Consider the following 17,623-nt stretch of genomic DNA (forward strand, 5'->3'; position numbering starts at 1 on the left):
AGGTATCGGATCCGTATTTTGACGAAGAAAACTAGCGTGAATACAATGTCCCAGATGTTCCAGATGAAGGTCTATGATAGTGGACGTGGTATTTTTTGAGAAAGCGGAGGAACTGCATGAACACACATTGGTTCATAATCACATAGGTACGTAACTATCGTAAGGACGCGGATGAGCAAAGTAATTGTTTATAACTAGTTTATAATAAAAACAGACCAATTTTCTCCAATTTCTCTATTGAAGAATTAGATTGTCTAGTTTAAATTCTTCTAGTCCTTGTTAAGCAATATTTATTCTTAGAAACTGCAGATAGATGTAGGATTTGGAGTTTCTATATTTGCTCACTAGATGGTGCTAGGAGTCGCTACACACAATAAAACTACCTTTTTAACTGTACATTTTATTTAACTTAAAACAAAAATACATTTGTACGAAAGTACATACAATAACATCCACATAATCAATTTCAATAAATACCTAGTGGAATAAAAGAAAACACCTGAAAATACTGAGTTTCTTAAACTAATGTAAAATAAAAATTACATTTAAAGGTATAAATAATTTTAAATTAAATAATTAAATCGTGATCTGAAGTAACTCCAGGTATAGTTTACAAAAGATCTAAAACCCGATAGATCTTTTAAACGGTGGAGTTGCTTCGGATCCCCCATAGATGGCGGTGTTATAAATAAATTAATTCGTTACTCTTAAAATCGTTTGTATTAAAAAGATGTTGAATCAGTCTTTTAATTCTGACACCTTTTACGAGTTTTTGATGGCATTTAAATACCAGTGAGCTTTCAAGCATATTTTAGGATTATAATTTTTTTTATCATAGTACAGACAGACAGACTATTAAATGTGACTTCAAACTGAAACCGAAACGTATATTAAATTAGTTCCAGAAATACGTGACTATTTTCAGTTCTATTACATTTTGCCAAGAACAATTTTCTGCTCAAGCCAAAATTGAAATTTAACTATCACGTTTATAGTAAAGCATAGGAGATATTTTTTAATAAAAATAGGAGATATTTTTTAATAAAAAATTGCCAAAGTTGCGTTTCTATTTCTACCCTGGCCACCTCTTTAAATATAAGTACCTATTATAAATGACCATTGACATTGTAAAATTTCTGATTTACAGCTCACTGGTTGTTCAGACTAGATTTCCCAAAACCAAATCATCTACGACTGTTTCTTTTCTATTTTATCACCGAACTCCGGCTGATTCTTATACTGATCTTCTCCTTCACTTATACTCGTGGCCACAGATATTTCCGTCACAGGTTCTTGCTTCTCCGTTACTTCTGGTTTATCATCAAAGTAGATCGCTACGTCATTGTCGTCTATTTCCTCAACTGGTTTCACTTTATCCACGTTAGGAGGAGGCACTACTATGGTGTGAGTCACAGAATTGTCTGCTTTCAAATCGCACTCGGTATACGGAATATCTCCCCTATGCCTGTGAATTATTTCGCTGTTCAGTATCTGTTTTATGTCTTGGTTCGTGCTTTGGATTTCCTGATCAATCGTCAGTTCTTTTTTTGTTTCCTTTACCTTCGTTTCTTTTGTTCTGTCGATAGGTTCATAGCCAGCTGGTAACACTAGGCCTCCAGCATCCAGATTGCCCAAGTCCAAATTGTTAATTTGCTCAAAATTGTTTTTTTGGTTCTGAACATTCACTTGTCTCTGTTTTTGAGATGGTTGTTCTATCGCTTGCAATATGCTTTGTAAGAGACCTTCAGATAGCAGCTGCTCGTGAGGGATTGAAGGTTCCTTTCCTTTCCCGTTGTGGTCAGCGGATGACTGTATTTGGAATGAATAAGCACCTTTGCTTTTCTCTTTCTGTCCGAATTGGTTTATCTGTCCGTTGACCTGGCTCAAGCTTTGGCTCGTCGAAACAATCTTCTGCTGCAACTGCTTAGTTTCCTCGCTCAAATTCCTTATCTTCTCTGACGTTTGCAGAATCTGTTGCTGTAAACCTTCCTGCTTGTAGCTATGCTTTCCTGATTCATCTTTAAGTGATTTTCCTTTCTGGACGCTCGTCTTCTCGGATTTTTCATTTTTTATCTCATTGCTTGGCAGTATAGTTTGTACTAAAGTGTGCGAGGCTGTCGCCAGGTCTTTACTGTTGTAAGACACTGATTCGCTCCCAGCCGCTGGCGTGTTGAAGCCATTTTGAGGTGAGATTAAAGTCTGCTGGCTCTTTGACAGTGTTGTTCCTAAAGAGCTCAGGCTGGCAACGTAACTGGATGCTAAATCTGAGGGTATCCTCTCACCATATTTAGCAGCTTTCAGGATAGCTTCATGGTACGGGCAGTGTTTCAAAATAGCTGCTGCATCTAAGTTGGACAGATTCGCCAAAATCGTGCCGTCTAAAGTAGCTGTGACAGCGTTCGTGTTGGATCCGGAAGCTGTGTGGTCAGCTACAGTCAGTAACGGAGCAGAATACGAATCTATGGGAGAACCGTAAGAAGTGCTTGGCTGTTGCTGGAGTGGCTGTTGTTGCTGGAAGTTAATAGGGTTACCACCATGTGGAAGACTGTATAGGCTTGAAGGTTCAATTGATAGAGAGAGGCTATTAAAACCATGGTTCCCTGTCTGATGGTGTACATCCTTCACCTCCCTAACAGGTGGCGGCAAATACGCTGGTCCTTGCTTCACGTGGTCAGTATTGTGTGTGTCTTTGTGATGGGTAACGTGGCCTATATGTTGGAGTAGACCATCGGGGACTGATTCTCTGAACTTGATTGGATGGCGAGGGGTACTGCCACCTGAGTGGCCTCCACCGGAGAAGCTGCCGTAAGGAATGGGCAAGTTAGCTGGAGGTGGTCTTGGTGGCGCTCCATATTGACTTCCAGGAGGTACTCCATATACGCCAGAAGGTGGCACTAAGCCTTTAGCGCCTTGCTGTCTTTGTGAAGATGGGTACGGGCCACCAGACAAAGACTCGGCAGGAGGAGCGCCATATGTATCAAAAGGCTTGCTCTGAGCTGATGGTAACCCTTGACCTGTAAAGTCCTGGTGACTTGGCTCTGTATAATGCGCCTCAAAAACTGTCTTCGATTGATCGATGTGGTTAGAATCTCCACCAACGATGGAGTTCAGATCAATGCTTGCTAAGATATCTTGATGGACATTGGAGTATCCTGTAGTTATTTGAGCACCAGAGAACGAAGGTGGTTGGTTAGCGCTTGGCAATGTATGAGCATCTAAGTTCAACTGAACATCCTGAATTGGTGGCAGAGGTGGCGGTCCATATTGGTCTCCGATGTGGTTCTCGACCTGTTCAATCAAAGGCTTGGAAACGCCAGGAATTGGTTTCCATCCATCGTACAAGACATGGGGTGGCGTGGGCGGGGCGGGGATGCCTGGATGCGGTGGGCGGGGATTCGGATCCGGTTGTGGGGGACCATAATGACCTATGCTGCCCAAGTCTTGTACTACAAGCTGATCGTTAGGTCCTACTGGTCCCAGAATATGACCTGGGGGGCCATAGGTCTCAGAAGGGAGAGGGAAGTTGGGTTTCAGCTCTAAAGGTAAGGAAGGCAGTGGGGTTCCGTATATTGTGGGGGGTAAGTCAATGTTACCAAGGTTTCCGAATCCTGAGCTGAATGAGCCGAAGTTTTGGGGTAAATTTATTGGTGGTAGTTCAGGTAAAGGAATGTTTTGAACATTATTCACAGGGGTTCCGTAAGTCGTCTGTATTTTTGGTGGTCCATACACAGGCTTTGGGGGTCCGTAAACAGGTTTGGGCACTCCATAAATTGGCTTAGGGAAGCTTAGCTTTGGCGGTTTGAAAGGAGCTCCATACGTCGGTTTCGGTAAACTCTGCTTAGGGGGTCCATATGATTTTTTAGGAGGTCCATAGTTTGGTTTCGGTGGTCCATATGTTTGTTTAGGGGGTCCGTAGACTGGTTTTGGTGGTCCATAGACGGGCTTGCGCATGGGCGGAGGGGGTCCATCGTAGCCCTGGCTGGGGAAGCTGATGGGAGATGGGGGTCCATAAGCGCCTGGAGGAGTGTCGAATATGTTGTTCTGGATGTCTTGCTGCTGGAACACTGGTGCTGGGAGCTGGAGACCTGGAAATGTGGAAAACAGAGTAGATCAGAAAATATCCTTTTACAAAATATTGTAATTTTAATAAAATCTAATATTTTGTACATGGCCAGTATTAAGTATATTCGAAGTGACTCACAGATTCAAAAGAGTCATTAGGACGAATCGGTACCGAACCGAGCCGGATCGGACACAAACTAATAATCGCTCGAAAGAACCGGAGTCAATAAAGGAGTCGGAGTCGATAAGCGGATTCGTTACGAGTACCGATACCGGAGCTGGATTTAGTGAGTCAGACAGATCCCTTGTCGGAGTCGAGATTACCCAAGTCTACTGTGGATGCAATCTTTTGTGGGGGACTACCCTTGCTATCTTTTGATAATGCTTACCTAGGTTAGAGGTGTCTCTGGGAGGTCCATAGGCATCAGCAGGCAGAGGCTCGCCGTATGAGTTTGATAGCGATGCATCCCGCTTCTGGGCTTGTGCTCCTGGAAAGTAATAGTTTGACTTTGACTTTTATTACGTTTTTTTTCCACAAGAAACAGTACTTTGTGATATAGTTAAGCGTAAATTAACTCAATAGAGTCCGCTTACATTATGACTGACCTAGCCGTTACCCGCGACTCTGTCTGGTTGGAACTCGGTTATCGCTATCTCGCGGGAACTGCAATTTTTCGGGATAAAAACTATCCTATGTCCTTCCTCGGGACTTAAACTATCTGTATACCGAATTTCATCAAACATGATGAAGTAACAAACAAACAGACAAATATTTCGAAAAAATCTTACTCGAGACAGACAATGGGAGCCAAATCTCACGACATCTCACCATGGGAATAGGGAGATATAAGTTATATAGAAAAAAATCGTCTTACCTACCTCATTCATGGCAATGTATTGTCGTACCCTCTTACATTATTAGAGAGGGGAGTGCCAATACTTGCTACGTTTGGCCAACGGATTGGCGAGAGCAGAATAGTATGTAAGATTGCCAAGCAGCCCTGCTGCCCATTTTATGGTATCATCCCTCAGCCTATTTCTATGGCGCCCACAAGACGGGGGGCAGCAATCTAACGCCGGCGCTCCACGGCACTGGGCAGGCCTATGTCCAACAGTGGACTTCCTGGTCCATTTGTCGGGGTCACCAATGCGGGGGAGAAGCTACAATAGAGATATCTCTCTCCAGGCAGTTATGCCTGGGGACCGAAGTCCGAAGGAAGAGCGTCAGAAGTTGCATATAGGCGCCCGAGTTGAGAAACTTCGATGGCGTGATGTAGGATTCGGTCAGAGTTTCTATATTTGCTCGCTAGATGGCGTTAGGAGTTGCTCATCATCATTATGTATTTAAGAGCCTAGCTCTTGTCGGTGGAGTAATCGCTATTCTGTATGCCTGTCTGCCAATGCTTTGAGCTCCTGATACGACATTACCACAAAACAGATAGGTACAGAAATCATCTACATACAAAGAGCGTTCGAGTAACGTATACATAGATATTGCTCACGGACACGATATCTCGGACCGGTTGGGACCAGTGCGAGCGCGAGTGCCATCCGCTTGAGACACGCGTCTGTGAACTTGTTTGTGATGCAATAATGGAGCAACAAAAAAAGTAATTATAACTGTTTAGCGGCCGGTTGTTCAAATTCAACATTAAACGGTGAATTGTCGTTTTTAAGCTACCAATGGTAACAATTACATTAAAATTAAAATACTTTAGTTATTATTAATTCCCGTTTAATTCTCATCTCAACAATAAATCAAACAACTAGATATACGAGTGCCACAACCACGATATTTTTTGTGCATAAGCCATAGTTGACAACCTAGAGCGACCGCCGAGCGTAGGTATGGAAAGCGAGTACATACATGTGATTGACTTATGTACCTATGTACTTGTGACATAACATTGACCTTATCTTTGGCTTGATCCATAAACACACGTCTCGGTCTTCCCCTAGGAGTTGCTACGTCAGCTAAATTTGGAGTCAGCTCCCGTTTCTGCCAAGTTTCTTGCGGCGCATTCTTCTTGGCAATGATGGTCTTTCCGAAAGCGTTGGTAGTTTAAAACATGACGTGTAAAAGTGCCCATTGCGGCCTATTTACTGAATAAATGTTTTTTTTTTTTTGTAACACTAAAGGTCTCTACACATTACACCGTATCATAACATGACCGTTATAGCAACGTGTCAGCCAAAAATATATTCTTTGTATGGTAAAGTACGAGACTAATCTCATTAGCACGTTTCGTAAAGGCTGACCAGGAATATAAAAAACATGACGCGAGGGCAGCACTTCTACGTTTTATATTGCAACATTCTTTACACTTACTATACGATACCTACCAGTCATATTGACAACGGTGTCGGTGATGTTATTTAAAGGAATACTTTCTAATCCCTCAGACTTTTTCCATGACAGATATTTTTATACATTGTATTACTTTCCTTCCAAGGCTATGGATAATCTTCGGCATTTTAACGATAATAAAACACAAAATTACCCTTTAAAATACCACGCGCAAACAACGTTAAACATTGACAGCAATAGACAAATGACATCTGAATTTAGTGTTACCAGTGCAAGAAATTAGTTCTATTGTTTTTCCGCAATAACTTTTTTGGCGAGGTTTTTTATAATTGTGGTCAGCCTTTAAGTCGTAACCAACCGTTGCCGTCCCGTGTCATCTATATATATATATATATATGCGTTTGACACTCCGTCTGACACGTTCCTATTACGACCACGTCATGATACGGTGTAATATGTAGAGACCTTAATAACTGGGGTTACCTGACTGCGAAGCTTCAGCCTGGAGATCCTGGTCGCTGTCCTTGGAAACCAGGCCGGGCGGGGTGTCCTCCCCCACCACCACTCCCACGACACACAGCAGCAGCAGCATCTGGAAAACGATAACGCTTTTAAATAATTGATAGAATCAGGCATTACTTTGCGGAGGTCAATATTAATTAACTTAAACAATTAACGCTTATGCAAGATATGCGTGTTCATGCAGTTCCTCTACCTCCACACAAATCACACAAACCCATCTATCACCACCACCACACTACACTGACCTGTTTCGAACTCAACCAGAGGGTTTACTCCTAAATTCGAAAATCGATATCAATATTATTAAGTACATTTGCACTTAATAATATTGTTTGTCGTGTGTTGTGATGAATAAATTTAGTTTCGACAACACGAAGGATAGTATGTGTTCTTGCGATCGTGGATCGGACATGGCGCAGCACAATGCTGTAAAGCCTGTCGGTGAGATTGCCAACTCCGATGAGCACTCTTTTGATATATGGATTTTGGCATTTAATTTAAAAGCCATATGTGCCAAGATGAATATACAGGTTGGCTCATTTAGATCGGTCAGTATAGGAGTCTGAAACTATAAGACATACGAAGATCTGTTCAAACTATGTCATCGATTTTAGTAACAAGAAAAATTGCATTCATACATTTAAAAAAAAACTTATATTCAGCTCGGGAATCGATCTGGACGTTTTAAAAATAAAACTTACATTATTAAAGAATATGAAATACAATTCATTTTATTCATTCTAGATACCGTGTATAATATAAAATGTATCGCTTTTGACCCACACTACCGATATCCAAATAGAAATAATGCATGTTTTATTTTTCAAAACGACCTGGTTTGATTCCAGAACTGAGTAAAAGTTTTTTTTAATGTATGAATGCAGTTTTTCTTGTTACTTAAATCGATGACATGGTTTCTAAGAACAGATATTCGTATGTCTTATAGTTTCAGACGTTCCCATACAGACCGATCTAAATGGGCCACCCTGTATACAAAAATACACACAACGATTTAAATAAAACACATTTGCAAAAACACTTTAATGGAAGAATACATAAAAAATCTACTAGTATAAATTATCTGTTAAAACTGGTAAACAGGTTGTGAAATGAACCATTTTGAACCATGTTTTCGGCGAAAAATTACCCTAAAAATACGAAGAAAGTCCACCTTTCTAGTTTCCGAATACTGCGTCAGATAATTCTGTAAATGCTCGTTTCAACGACTATAATAGTTCAATTTAATCTTAATAAGTGCTTGCCGTTTGTTTGCGTCCATTTGCATTATTTCACGATCTGTTTGCCGCGGCCATTTTATTTACGAGACGCAGTAATTTTAGCAAAAAAAATTGAGTGTCAAGAGATTTTTCCTTCGAATGACAACAGTTTTGCAGGTGGTAGGATCTTGTGCAAGGTCCGCCCGGATTGCTACCACCATCTTGCTCGCTAATCCTGCTGTGAAGTGTGAAGACTGTTGTTTCGGCGTGGAGAGTAAGACAGCCGGTGAAATTACTTGCACTTGAGGTATCCCAACTTCGGCCTCTAGGTTAGCAACGCATCTGCAATCCCCCTGGTGTTGCAGGTGTCTCTCTTTATGGGCGGTGGTGATCCTTACCATCAGGAGACCCACTTGCTCGTTTGCTATTCAGTCAAATAAAAAACAACAATTAAAAGGCACCAAACAGGACGTACTAAAAAAACCGGCCAAGACCGTGTCGGACACGCCCGAAATAGGGTTCCATAGCCATTACGAAAAATTAAGTCATATTTTTCTAAGGATTTCCTATTTTATACGGAATCTTCCAAGTTTAGGTATATTTTATACCTTAGGCTGCTATTTACTCTTAAACCACTAATAATTCTCAAGCAAACTTAACTGTTATAGTTTTCCTTGTAACTTTGATATACTCACTACCATCCTGTTTTTTTTTTAATTTCCACCCTCCGTTCCGTTCCGTTTTTGCCATTTTAGCTCCGGAACCCTAAATAGAATTTTCCAAATCTTTATTAATATTATTTATAATGCGAAAGTAGGTAGTCTGTCTGCTAACAATTCATGCTTTAAACCTCTAAACTGATTTAAATAAAATATGGTCTAAAGATTGTTTGAATCCCGGGGAAGAACAAAGGGTTAATTTTTTGTCCCGGAAAATCGCATAAGTAATTCCCGCGAGAAAGTGACAAACAATTTTTTTGCATATGAAGTCGCGGGTAAAGCTAGTCAGTTCATAAATAGCGGAGTTCTGAAGTCATATAAACATAAAAAATAGCTACAACCGAATTGAAAACCTTGTAACTAGTCTAATGTATAATGTAACCGAATCTTTCGACTTAATTTTCTAAAGTAGCATGATAAACGATTGTGCTGGTCTGATGATGAACTCGGAGTGAGTGATAGTGATAGTTGGGTTTCTGTAAGTTCTTACAGTGACGAGGTGGAGGAGCTGCATGAACACATATTTGTTGCATATGTAGACAAGGTCGCGAGTGAGCAAAGTAATTGTTAAGAGTTCATTGATATGGACCTCCGCAAAGTAACGCCTGAGTCAATAAAACATGTAAGTTTGAATTTTTTTAACTTACTTCCCATCTTAATCCACTTAACTTATTAATTGTGGTAAAAACGTGGAGGTCAGAGCCCGCCAGGTTAATAATCTCTAATTAGCATAGACTGAGGCATAGACAGACACTCTCACTGCGCCCGATACAATGAAAGCTTCGTAAACTAGATTAAGGCGTAGTGATGGGACGTTGTCGATAAAAATACTACTTTATCGATATCTCCCCAAACTGTTTCGCTAGCGAATTTTCTACTTGAACATTAGTATACCGGAGTGATTCATTTTTAATCATTTACCGCTTTAACACGAATAAAGGTGTAAGACATCATTTAAAGAATCTTAGCTACTTAGGAAAAATCATTCTTTTAACATTAATAATTCGCACATGAATTTCGAAAAACTCAGAGGTGCAGGCCGGGGTTTGAACCCACGACCTTCTGCTTGAGAGGCGATAGGTCAAACCAAGGCTACCACGGCCATACATTTGAAATTTACCGCGAGCTTTGCGGTGAAGGAAAACATCGTGAGGAAACCTGTATAACCTGCGAAGCAACTCAACGGTGCGTGAGAAGTTCCCAATCCACACTGGACCCGCGTGGGAACTAAAGCCCAAGCCATCTTGTTCTGAGAGAAGGCCTGTGCCAAGCAGTAGGACGTATATAGGCTGGGTTGATTTGATTGAACATTAATAATACGAATATCGAAAAAACATCGAAGTACCGGAACACCTGTATTTGAATTTTTGGTATCGAAAAAATATCGATATTGCAAAAAACGTCCGATATTAGATGCTCTAAGCATTACCATTAGATCTGGGTGGCTAATACGAAAATCAAAAATTGGAGATCCGTCCGTCCGTCCGATACCGTCCCTCTCAGTCTCGTAAGGCAAGATCGAAGTTTGAATCTTGAAATTCGTAGCACAGCGCCTTGCATTTGGATTGAAATTTCGGCATTTCGCAAGAGTTTACAAGAGAATGGGCTCCTTTTCCCAAAAAAAATTAACTGGTCCGTTGGTTACACATATGTATGTATTGGTAAATTGACCTTACAGTTACTGGCATAAAGGTAGATAGATAGATAAAACCCTTTTTCACTTCTCATGCTCGTAAAGTTCGTATTTCTGCTGGATCTAGGCTCTAGTGCATAAAGTAAAATCTTCGTCTAAGACCAAGGTAATCAGGTGTCAACAGCCACAAACAAAGAAGTTTCTACATATTTTTTTGATATTTTTTAATTTAATCAAACTTAAAATTATTTAAAATCTAAAAAATTATAATTATATAGTAATGCATGAAAAATAAAAGGTACATTGTGAGTGAACAATTGTTTCCACTGTTGCTATTTCATTTCATCGCCATCGAAGTGAAAAGCAGAGTGTAAAACTCGAGCATTAAACCCATTTTACCCTCGACGTGTCTATCCACCCTCGCCGTACCGGCTCGCGTAGCTATATAAACGTCTCGGGTAAAATTGCTCGTTTTATGCTCTCGTTGTACAATCTACTATATTTCCACAACACTAACAAACAATGGTAAAGTAACATAAAAATTAACTGTTTGTTATTTCCGAATGTTAAAATAAAAAACAGTGATTATTTTTATCAAGGTGTTATATTTTTGACGTCTTGCTAACGTACAATATATTTATGACCCAACTGTACCCATTTCAATTGATTATACAGCAGCAAAAATAAAATATCGACAAAAAAATCGATATAATCAAACACCACTATTCCAGAGACCATATACCGCGTAGTTCCCGCGATAGTTCATTGTCTATTACGCCATACATTGCCAGCTCCAATTAAGTTGACTTCCCAAGCTTTTTTCTATGGGAAGTGCTTACTATGTTGTTAGCGGAAGTAAATGTATATGTCGCGGTAAGTTTGACGTTGCTATATAGGTAGTTATACTAGCGTTAGCGTAGAATTAGATATAGGTATATAGATAGTTTGAGTCCCGGGAAGGGCATAGGATAGTTTTTATCCCGGAAAATTGCATAGTTCCTGCGGGATAGATAAACGAATACGCGGACGGAGACGCGGGTAACAGCTAGTAAAAATTATAAATGTCCAAATAATGTTTTTCTGATAACTAACCTGTTACTAGGCTAGTACTAAAATTGGTAATTATTTTTTCACACCTCTCCTTCAGAAAAGTAACTTTTCCTCCCTGACGAGAGGGAGCAAAGTGCAACTTTTCTGTTCAAGGATTTTCTAAGTGTTTTATTGCAAATGCCATTTTTTTGAAGTTGATAATTGTAAATCCACGCCATTTTCTATGCTGGTTGTTCTTTAATAATATGTAGTTTTTTTTTTTGACAAGTTGTATGAGCCACTCGGGATCGAAATTATTTTCATTTTGGGCGTTAAACACTTGAATCCTTCATTACGCTCAGGATTATATTGTAGAATCCTTTGCTACATTCTGGATTCAATGTACGCCCACGTCGTAAATACACCATTTTGCTCCCTTGTGACACAAATAACTATTGGGGACTGGGTTGAGGGGCGTTCTAAAAAAATTGCAACGTCCCAAGGACGTATAAATAAGTACAAATAAGTTTGGGAGGCCCTGGTTTAGTGCATGAAGTCAGTGAACCATTTATGAGCACACGGATACCTAAATATTTATAATGCCAATTATTATTTTAAAATTTATGACGGTGGAAGCATTCTACACTTCCACTGAACGTAGATATAGTTTAGATATAGTTGGGTATGTATTATAATACCGATAAACGAAAGACCGAATTTCACAAGACCTATGGACGGAAGGCCGAATATTAAAACGTCGAATGGATATATGACCGAAAGTTTGAAATCCCGAAAGTACATTTGACCGGCAGCCTAAAACCCGAAGACTACAATCCCGAAGATCAAAATACCTACACTCGAAAGGTCGAAAACTCATAATGCCGAACAGTCATAATCACTACAAGTAAATTATCGACAATCAATATATCGAAAATCAAAATACCGAAACTGCCGTTATACAAAGACGAAACAAATATAGCAGGAAAAGATTTGTGCGAGCGAGCGAAGCGAGCGAGCAAGACGGTTCGCAGCAGAAGCGACTCGGATAGGTTAGGTTCAGAAGGCTAAGGCGGGAACGAAGCGGAGCGGAGCGGAGCGTAGTTCCCGCCTTAGCCTTCGATGTTAGGTTTTTTTTATAGCAGGCAAAATACTTAACTGCACTAAGAAAGTAGGTTGGATAAGATTCAACAGCAAAGATCATTTGTGAAGCAATATTACCCGGGCTGCTATAAAAAAAAACCTAACATCGAAGGCTAAGGCGGGAGCTACGCTCCGCTTCGCTCCCGCCTTAGCCTTCTGAACCTAACCTATCCAAGTCGCTTTTGCCTCGAACCGTCTTGCTCGCTCGCTTCGCTCGCTCGCACATATCAAACTTTTTTTTACTTTCGGGTTTTTGTACTTTCGGTATTTTGTACTTTCGGTATTCTGAATTTCGATTTGTTAAGTGTCGATATTTCGACTGTAGGTAATATGATTTTTCGGTATTATAATACATACCCCATTTTCGGGATTTTGTACTTTCGGTCATTTAAAAATAGATATTTCGACCTTCGATGTATCGGTTGTCGGTATTTTGTACATTCGGTATTCTGAATTTCGATGTGTTATGCGTCGACATTTCAACTGTAGGTATTATGATTTGTCGGTCTTATAATACATACCCATATAGTTAGTGCTTAGTATTGTAACTAAGGGACCCATACATCCCTGTATTTTTATTATTATTATTTTTTGTATTTTTTTTCCTACAATTGTATAATATAGTTTTTAAGTATTTTTTGTAATTATATTATTATGACAAAATGACTTTCTGCCAAGTTTCTTGCGGCGCATTCTTCTTGGCAATGATGGTCTTTCCGAAAGCGCTTTTAGTTTAAAAAATGACGTGTAAAAGTGCCCATTGCGTACTATTTACTGAATAAATGATTTGAATTTGAATTTGAATTTGTGTTAATTTACTAACCAAACAAAACCTGACGGAACAAACATCATAATCAAATCCCAGTTTCTTTCACCAACACTTCCGAAGTATGAGAACATTGCTAATTAGGTACTATTGTATTGGCTAATTACCTTTTTTGCGAATCAGTCGAGATTACCGTAGACATCGTGTGTTTGTTAGAAGCTTTTATTTTTTACCGCGTATTAATAGTGTTGCCAACATAAGAAAGTAAGTTTTTTTGCTGACTGTAGTTTTTGTTGACTGTACTTGCATTGTCATCTTAACTACATTTACGCACCAAATTTCAAGTCAATTCCATAAACTGATGAGTTCCGTCCTGCGGAGACGATCCTGGCCGGACCACTAGAATGTTACTACCAGATTACTATATTGTCTCCAGATTTACATAAGTATGCTAACTTTCAAGACAATCTGACTACTTACTATACCGTGTGTGGCCTGTAACAACCACGGGCAAATAATTAAAACGTAGATCGTACTCGGCAAACTAAACAACATTTGGTGTACAAACGCCAACTAGGAGGCCTCCACATCATACAGTAAAACGATTACTTTCAATGAATAAAAGATTATTGTTATTAAATGAATAAAGATTATTATTATTATTAAAAAGTTCAGCGACTTTAAAAATAATTAGTTTTTTCATTTTTATTACACTAAAGTTTATTCGAAGAAGCAATGTAAAGCACAATGTTTGGTATTTTTAGGCGTGACAGGCGACGTCAGTTGGGTTCTAGGAACCAAAGAACCAAAAAACCAAAAGTTAAGTGGGACCATGATGATCCAATTACCGGTGATCTATAGAGCCTCTGTTTTAAATATTATCCCCGGTTCTGGGCCACGCATTAGATGCGTCAAATTTAACTTGAAAGATTTGTATTGACTGGCACATACATACATCAGAGAAGAACATCAAGAAGACATTAATATCTAAGGCGTATTATAAAGTTAATGATTATATCATGGACATGGATATTTGGAAATAATTCCGATCCGCATTAGCGATCCCGTGAAATAGCGAACCTACTGTGTTAAAAATAAAGTTGTGTTAAATACTTGTGATGTATACAATATATCATTTAATAATATTGTAAATCTGTTTAAAAAAATAAACCTCGTTGAGTTTCTTGCCGGATTCTTCTCAACAGAGGTTTTTCCGAACCGGTGGTAGTTTTTTTTTGACATTCATAAGTGCTTGTTATAGCCTAAATTGAATAAAGATATTTTGACTTTTGACTTTTTTGACATCATAGTTAGGGTCTCCCCACATCTATAAAAACGCTTTATGTCCACGTCCTAAGCATAGTAAAGAGGATAAGTAAGTCCATTCCGACCCTGTAGGAGACACTGCCTACTCCGGCGCGGACGCTCAGAGTTGCCGACGTCTATTTTAGATTAATTACCTACCGGCAATTAGTACGAAAGTTAACTTAAAATTGTCTAATATCTGTGTCTGGAGAAACCAGACAGATTCTATGCCGTTATATTATTTTTTTACTCCTATACTGTAATCTGTGATTTACTTAATCACGAACAGTAATATAACAGCATACATAACAAGATTCTAAAGTCTATATTGTCTAATCCCCATAACAGCACTGTATCGTAATGTTGCTAAAACGATACCGCAGGGGTACTACAGGGGCTACTGCAGGGTTTGTTTTATAACAATTCTGAACTATTATTTGATAGAGACAAAAGAGTTATGACAAACATTGCATTTGGACTTTCAATAAATATGCGAGCCAATAGATATGGAACCGGAAATGGAATAATTTTATCTCGAAAAAAATGTTTAGTTCCTGTGGGTGATAAACTAATTCTTCGCAGACGAAGTCTTAGGCTCAGCTAGTTCATAAAAGAGTGAAGACGGGGCGAATCACTAGTGATTAAAGTCTGTTTTCACTTTCTTAACTCACGATTCTTGAACGCATAGATCACGCCGTTTTAATTAACGTTGTGAATGTTTATAATAAACCTTTTGTTATAAAATGTTTTGTTTCTTAAAAAAGTTACCTACATGTAAAAGAAATGTTCTAGCTAATTGAACCAGGCGTGTTGTTACCAGATTGTTATAAATATGGAGTAAAGAGTATCTATGGACGTTAAAAAAGATCTCGTGCGAATGAGAATGAGGCCTCTGTACATAATTCGCATAAAATTAATTGTCCTAATTTGTAGTTTACAAATTATCTATTTATGTAGTCTTATGTATAGTAATAAAGCTGTGTAGTATATCTTTGTAGCGGTCCGAGGGTCACCAACGGTGCTGGCTGAAAATCAGCGCTGGGGTGTTTATTATTAGAAAGAAAGAAAGAAAGAAAGAAAGAAAAAGTTTAATCGACAAACTTGTAGGTAGCATACATCAGGTACTTATAATTAATGTTTAATTAAGGTCTACTTAAAGCTAGCCGAAAGGGCTGGCAGCTCAGCAATGCTGAGGTACGGAACCACAGCGCTGATTTTCAGCTGCAGCCAAATAGGGAAAAAAAAAAAATTAAAATATGTTATACATATAATAATATGTTGTACATTATGGCCGTCTGACGGAGATTCTGCAAAGGGATAAGTTAGCCTTTGACATGTTATGTATCATTATTTGACAATGGAATTATTTCTACTTCTTTATATAGGTATTTCACTTATTTCTAAATGTTTACATGATACATGGTGATACTATACAATTACAATATCGCCAATTAACTGACGCTTTAGCATATGATCCTTTAATTTCAGCTTAAAACTAGCAAAAGAGAGCGCAGTAGAGCGCAGTGGGGGCGGGAGATTGTTCCAGATTTTGGATGCGACGTATTTAAAACTTCCACGGAATGCATTTGTGTGGTGAGTATGAACGGCAAGACGACATAAACGAGTACAGGGAGACCAGGTGATTTTTTCTAAAAGGTAGGGAGGTTTGCGGTGCTTAATAATACCGAAAAGCAGAGTACTGAGATGAATATAACGTCGTGAGGACATATTTAAAATCTTAGCACGATTTATATATGGTGATACATGTGCTCTAGAAGGAATGTTGAAACAAAACCTTGCACATGCATTTTGTACTCTTTGTATTAAAGCTTTAGTTTTAGAAAGAAGACGTGGACCATAAACAGTATCAGCATAATTAAATTTAGACAAGATAAGAGATTCGACTAATTTGATGCGCAATTCAGTAGTAAGATAGTCCCGCACTCTGTACAGCACCTTCAAACGATAGAAACAATTTCGGGTGACCTCCATAATGTGAGATTCGAAACGCATTTCAGAATCCATTTTCAGACCTAAATTGCGCACTTGGTCAGTCTTTTCTATTACCTCACCATTAATGGTGATTTGAGGATTTTTAGAGTTGATTTTATTGACTTGGTGCTTTGAACCCATGACAATGTACTTTGACTTGATAGGATTTAACGTAAGTGAGTTACGCACGGACCATTCACTTATTCTTGACAGGTCTTGATTTATTTGATCTACAGCTGATTTTACATCGTTCGGTTTGAAAGATAAGTACAGTTGCACGTCATCAGCGTACAAATGAAAACGACAATTTTTGATACATTTTACAATATCTGAAATATATAAGATAAACAATAACGGTCCCAGTATAGAGCCCTGGGGAACTCCATTTGAAACCGGTTTGACAGAGGAGGAGGACTCAGAACCGTCGCTCTTAATTAGTTTGACAAATTGGGCACGGTTACTTAAATAGCTGTCGAACCACTTTACTGTCTTTTCGTCAAAACCGTAATAGGCTAGCTTGGATAAGAGTAGCGGTAAGTTTATCGTGTCAAACGCACGGGAAAAATCGAGTAAAACGAGTATAGTGCCCATACCACTATCCTGAGCCTCCAAAATGTTACCTGCAACATCGAGCAATGCCGTGGCTGTACTGCGATTCCTCCTGAAACCCGATTGGACATGTGGAAGAAGCCCGTTGGATTCGAGATAATCAGTGAGCTGCAAGCAAACAGCTTTTTCTAGAACTTTTGACAGGCAAGGCAGGACACTGATAGGTCTTAGATCCTTAAGGGAAGTTGGATTGGAACATTTCGGTAAAGGACGAACAACAGCAGTCTTCCAGAGGTCAGGAAAAGTGGATGAAACTATAGAAGTATTTACAAGTGATACAAAAATATCTATGGTATGAGGCAGTGTTAAAATAATCATGTC

At 39.0% G+C, this 17,623-nt stretch overlaps 1 protein-coding gene across 2 annotated transcripts in view; it reads right to left on the minus strand.

Annotated features, from left to right (window-relative positions):
• Positions 1–1,030: 1,030 nt before the first annotated feature.
• The window catches only part of LOC141444530 (uncharacterized), a 48,130-nt gene continuing 31,537 nt past the window's right edge, over positions 1,031–17,623 (minus strand). For both annotated transcript variants that reach the window (XM_074110081.1, XM_074110080.1), the window contains 3 exons: positions 6,854–6,962; positions 4,452–4,550; positions 1,031–4,085 (listed from right to left, as the gene is read on the minus strand). In XM_074110081.1, coding sequence (XP_073966182.1) covers positions 1,189–4,085; positions 4,452–4,550; positions 6,854–6,962 — 3,105 coding nt within the window. In that variant the 3' untranslated portion in view covers positions 1,031–1,188. The remainder of the gene's footprint in view (positions 4,086–4,451; positions 4,551–6,853; positions 6,963–17,623) is intronic.

The sequence above is a fragment of the Choristoneura fumiferana genome, chromosome 30 (assembly GCF_025370935.1).
Source record: "Choristoneura fumiferana chromosome 30, NRCan_CFum_1, whole genome shotgun sequence".
Lineage (NCBI taxonomy): Eukaryota > Metazoa > Arthropoda > Insecta > Lepidoptera > Tortricidae > Choristoneura > Choristoneura fumiferana.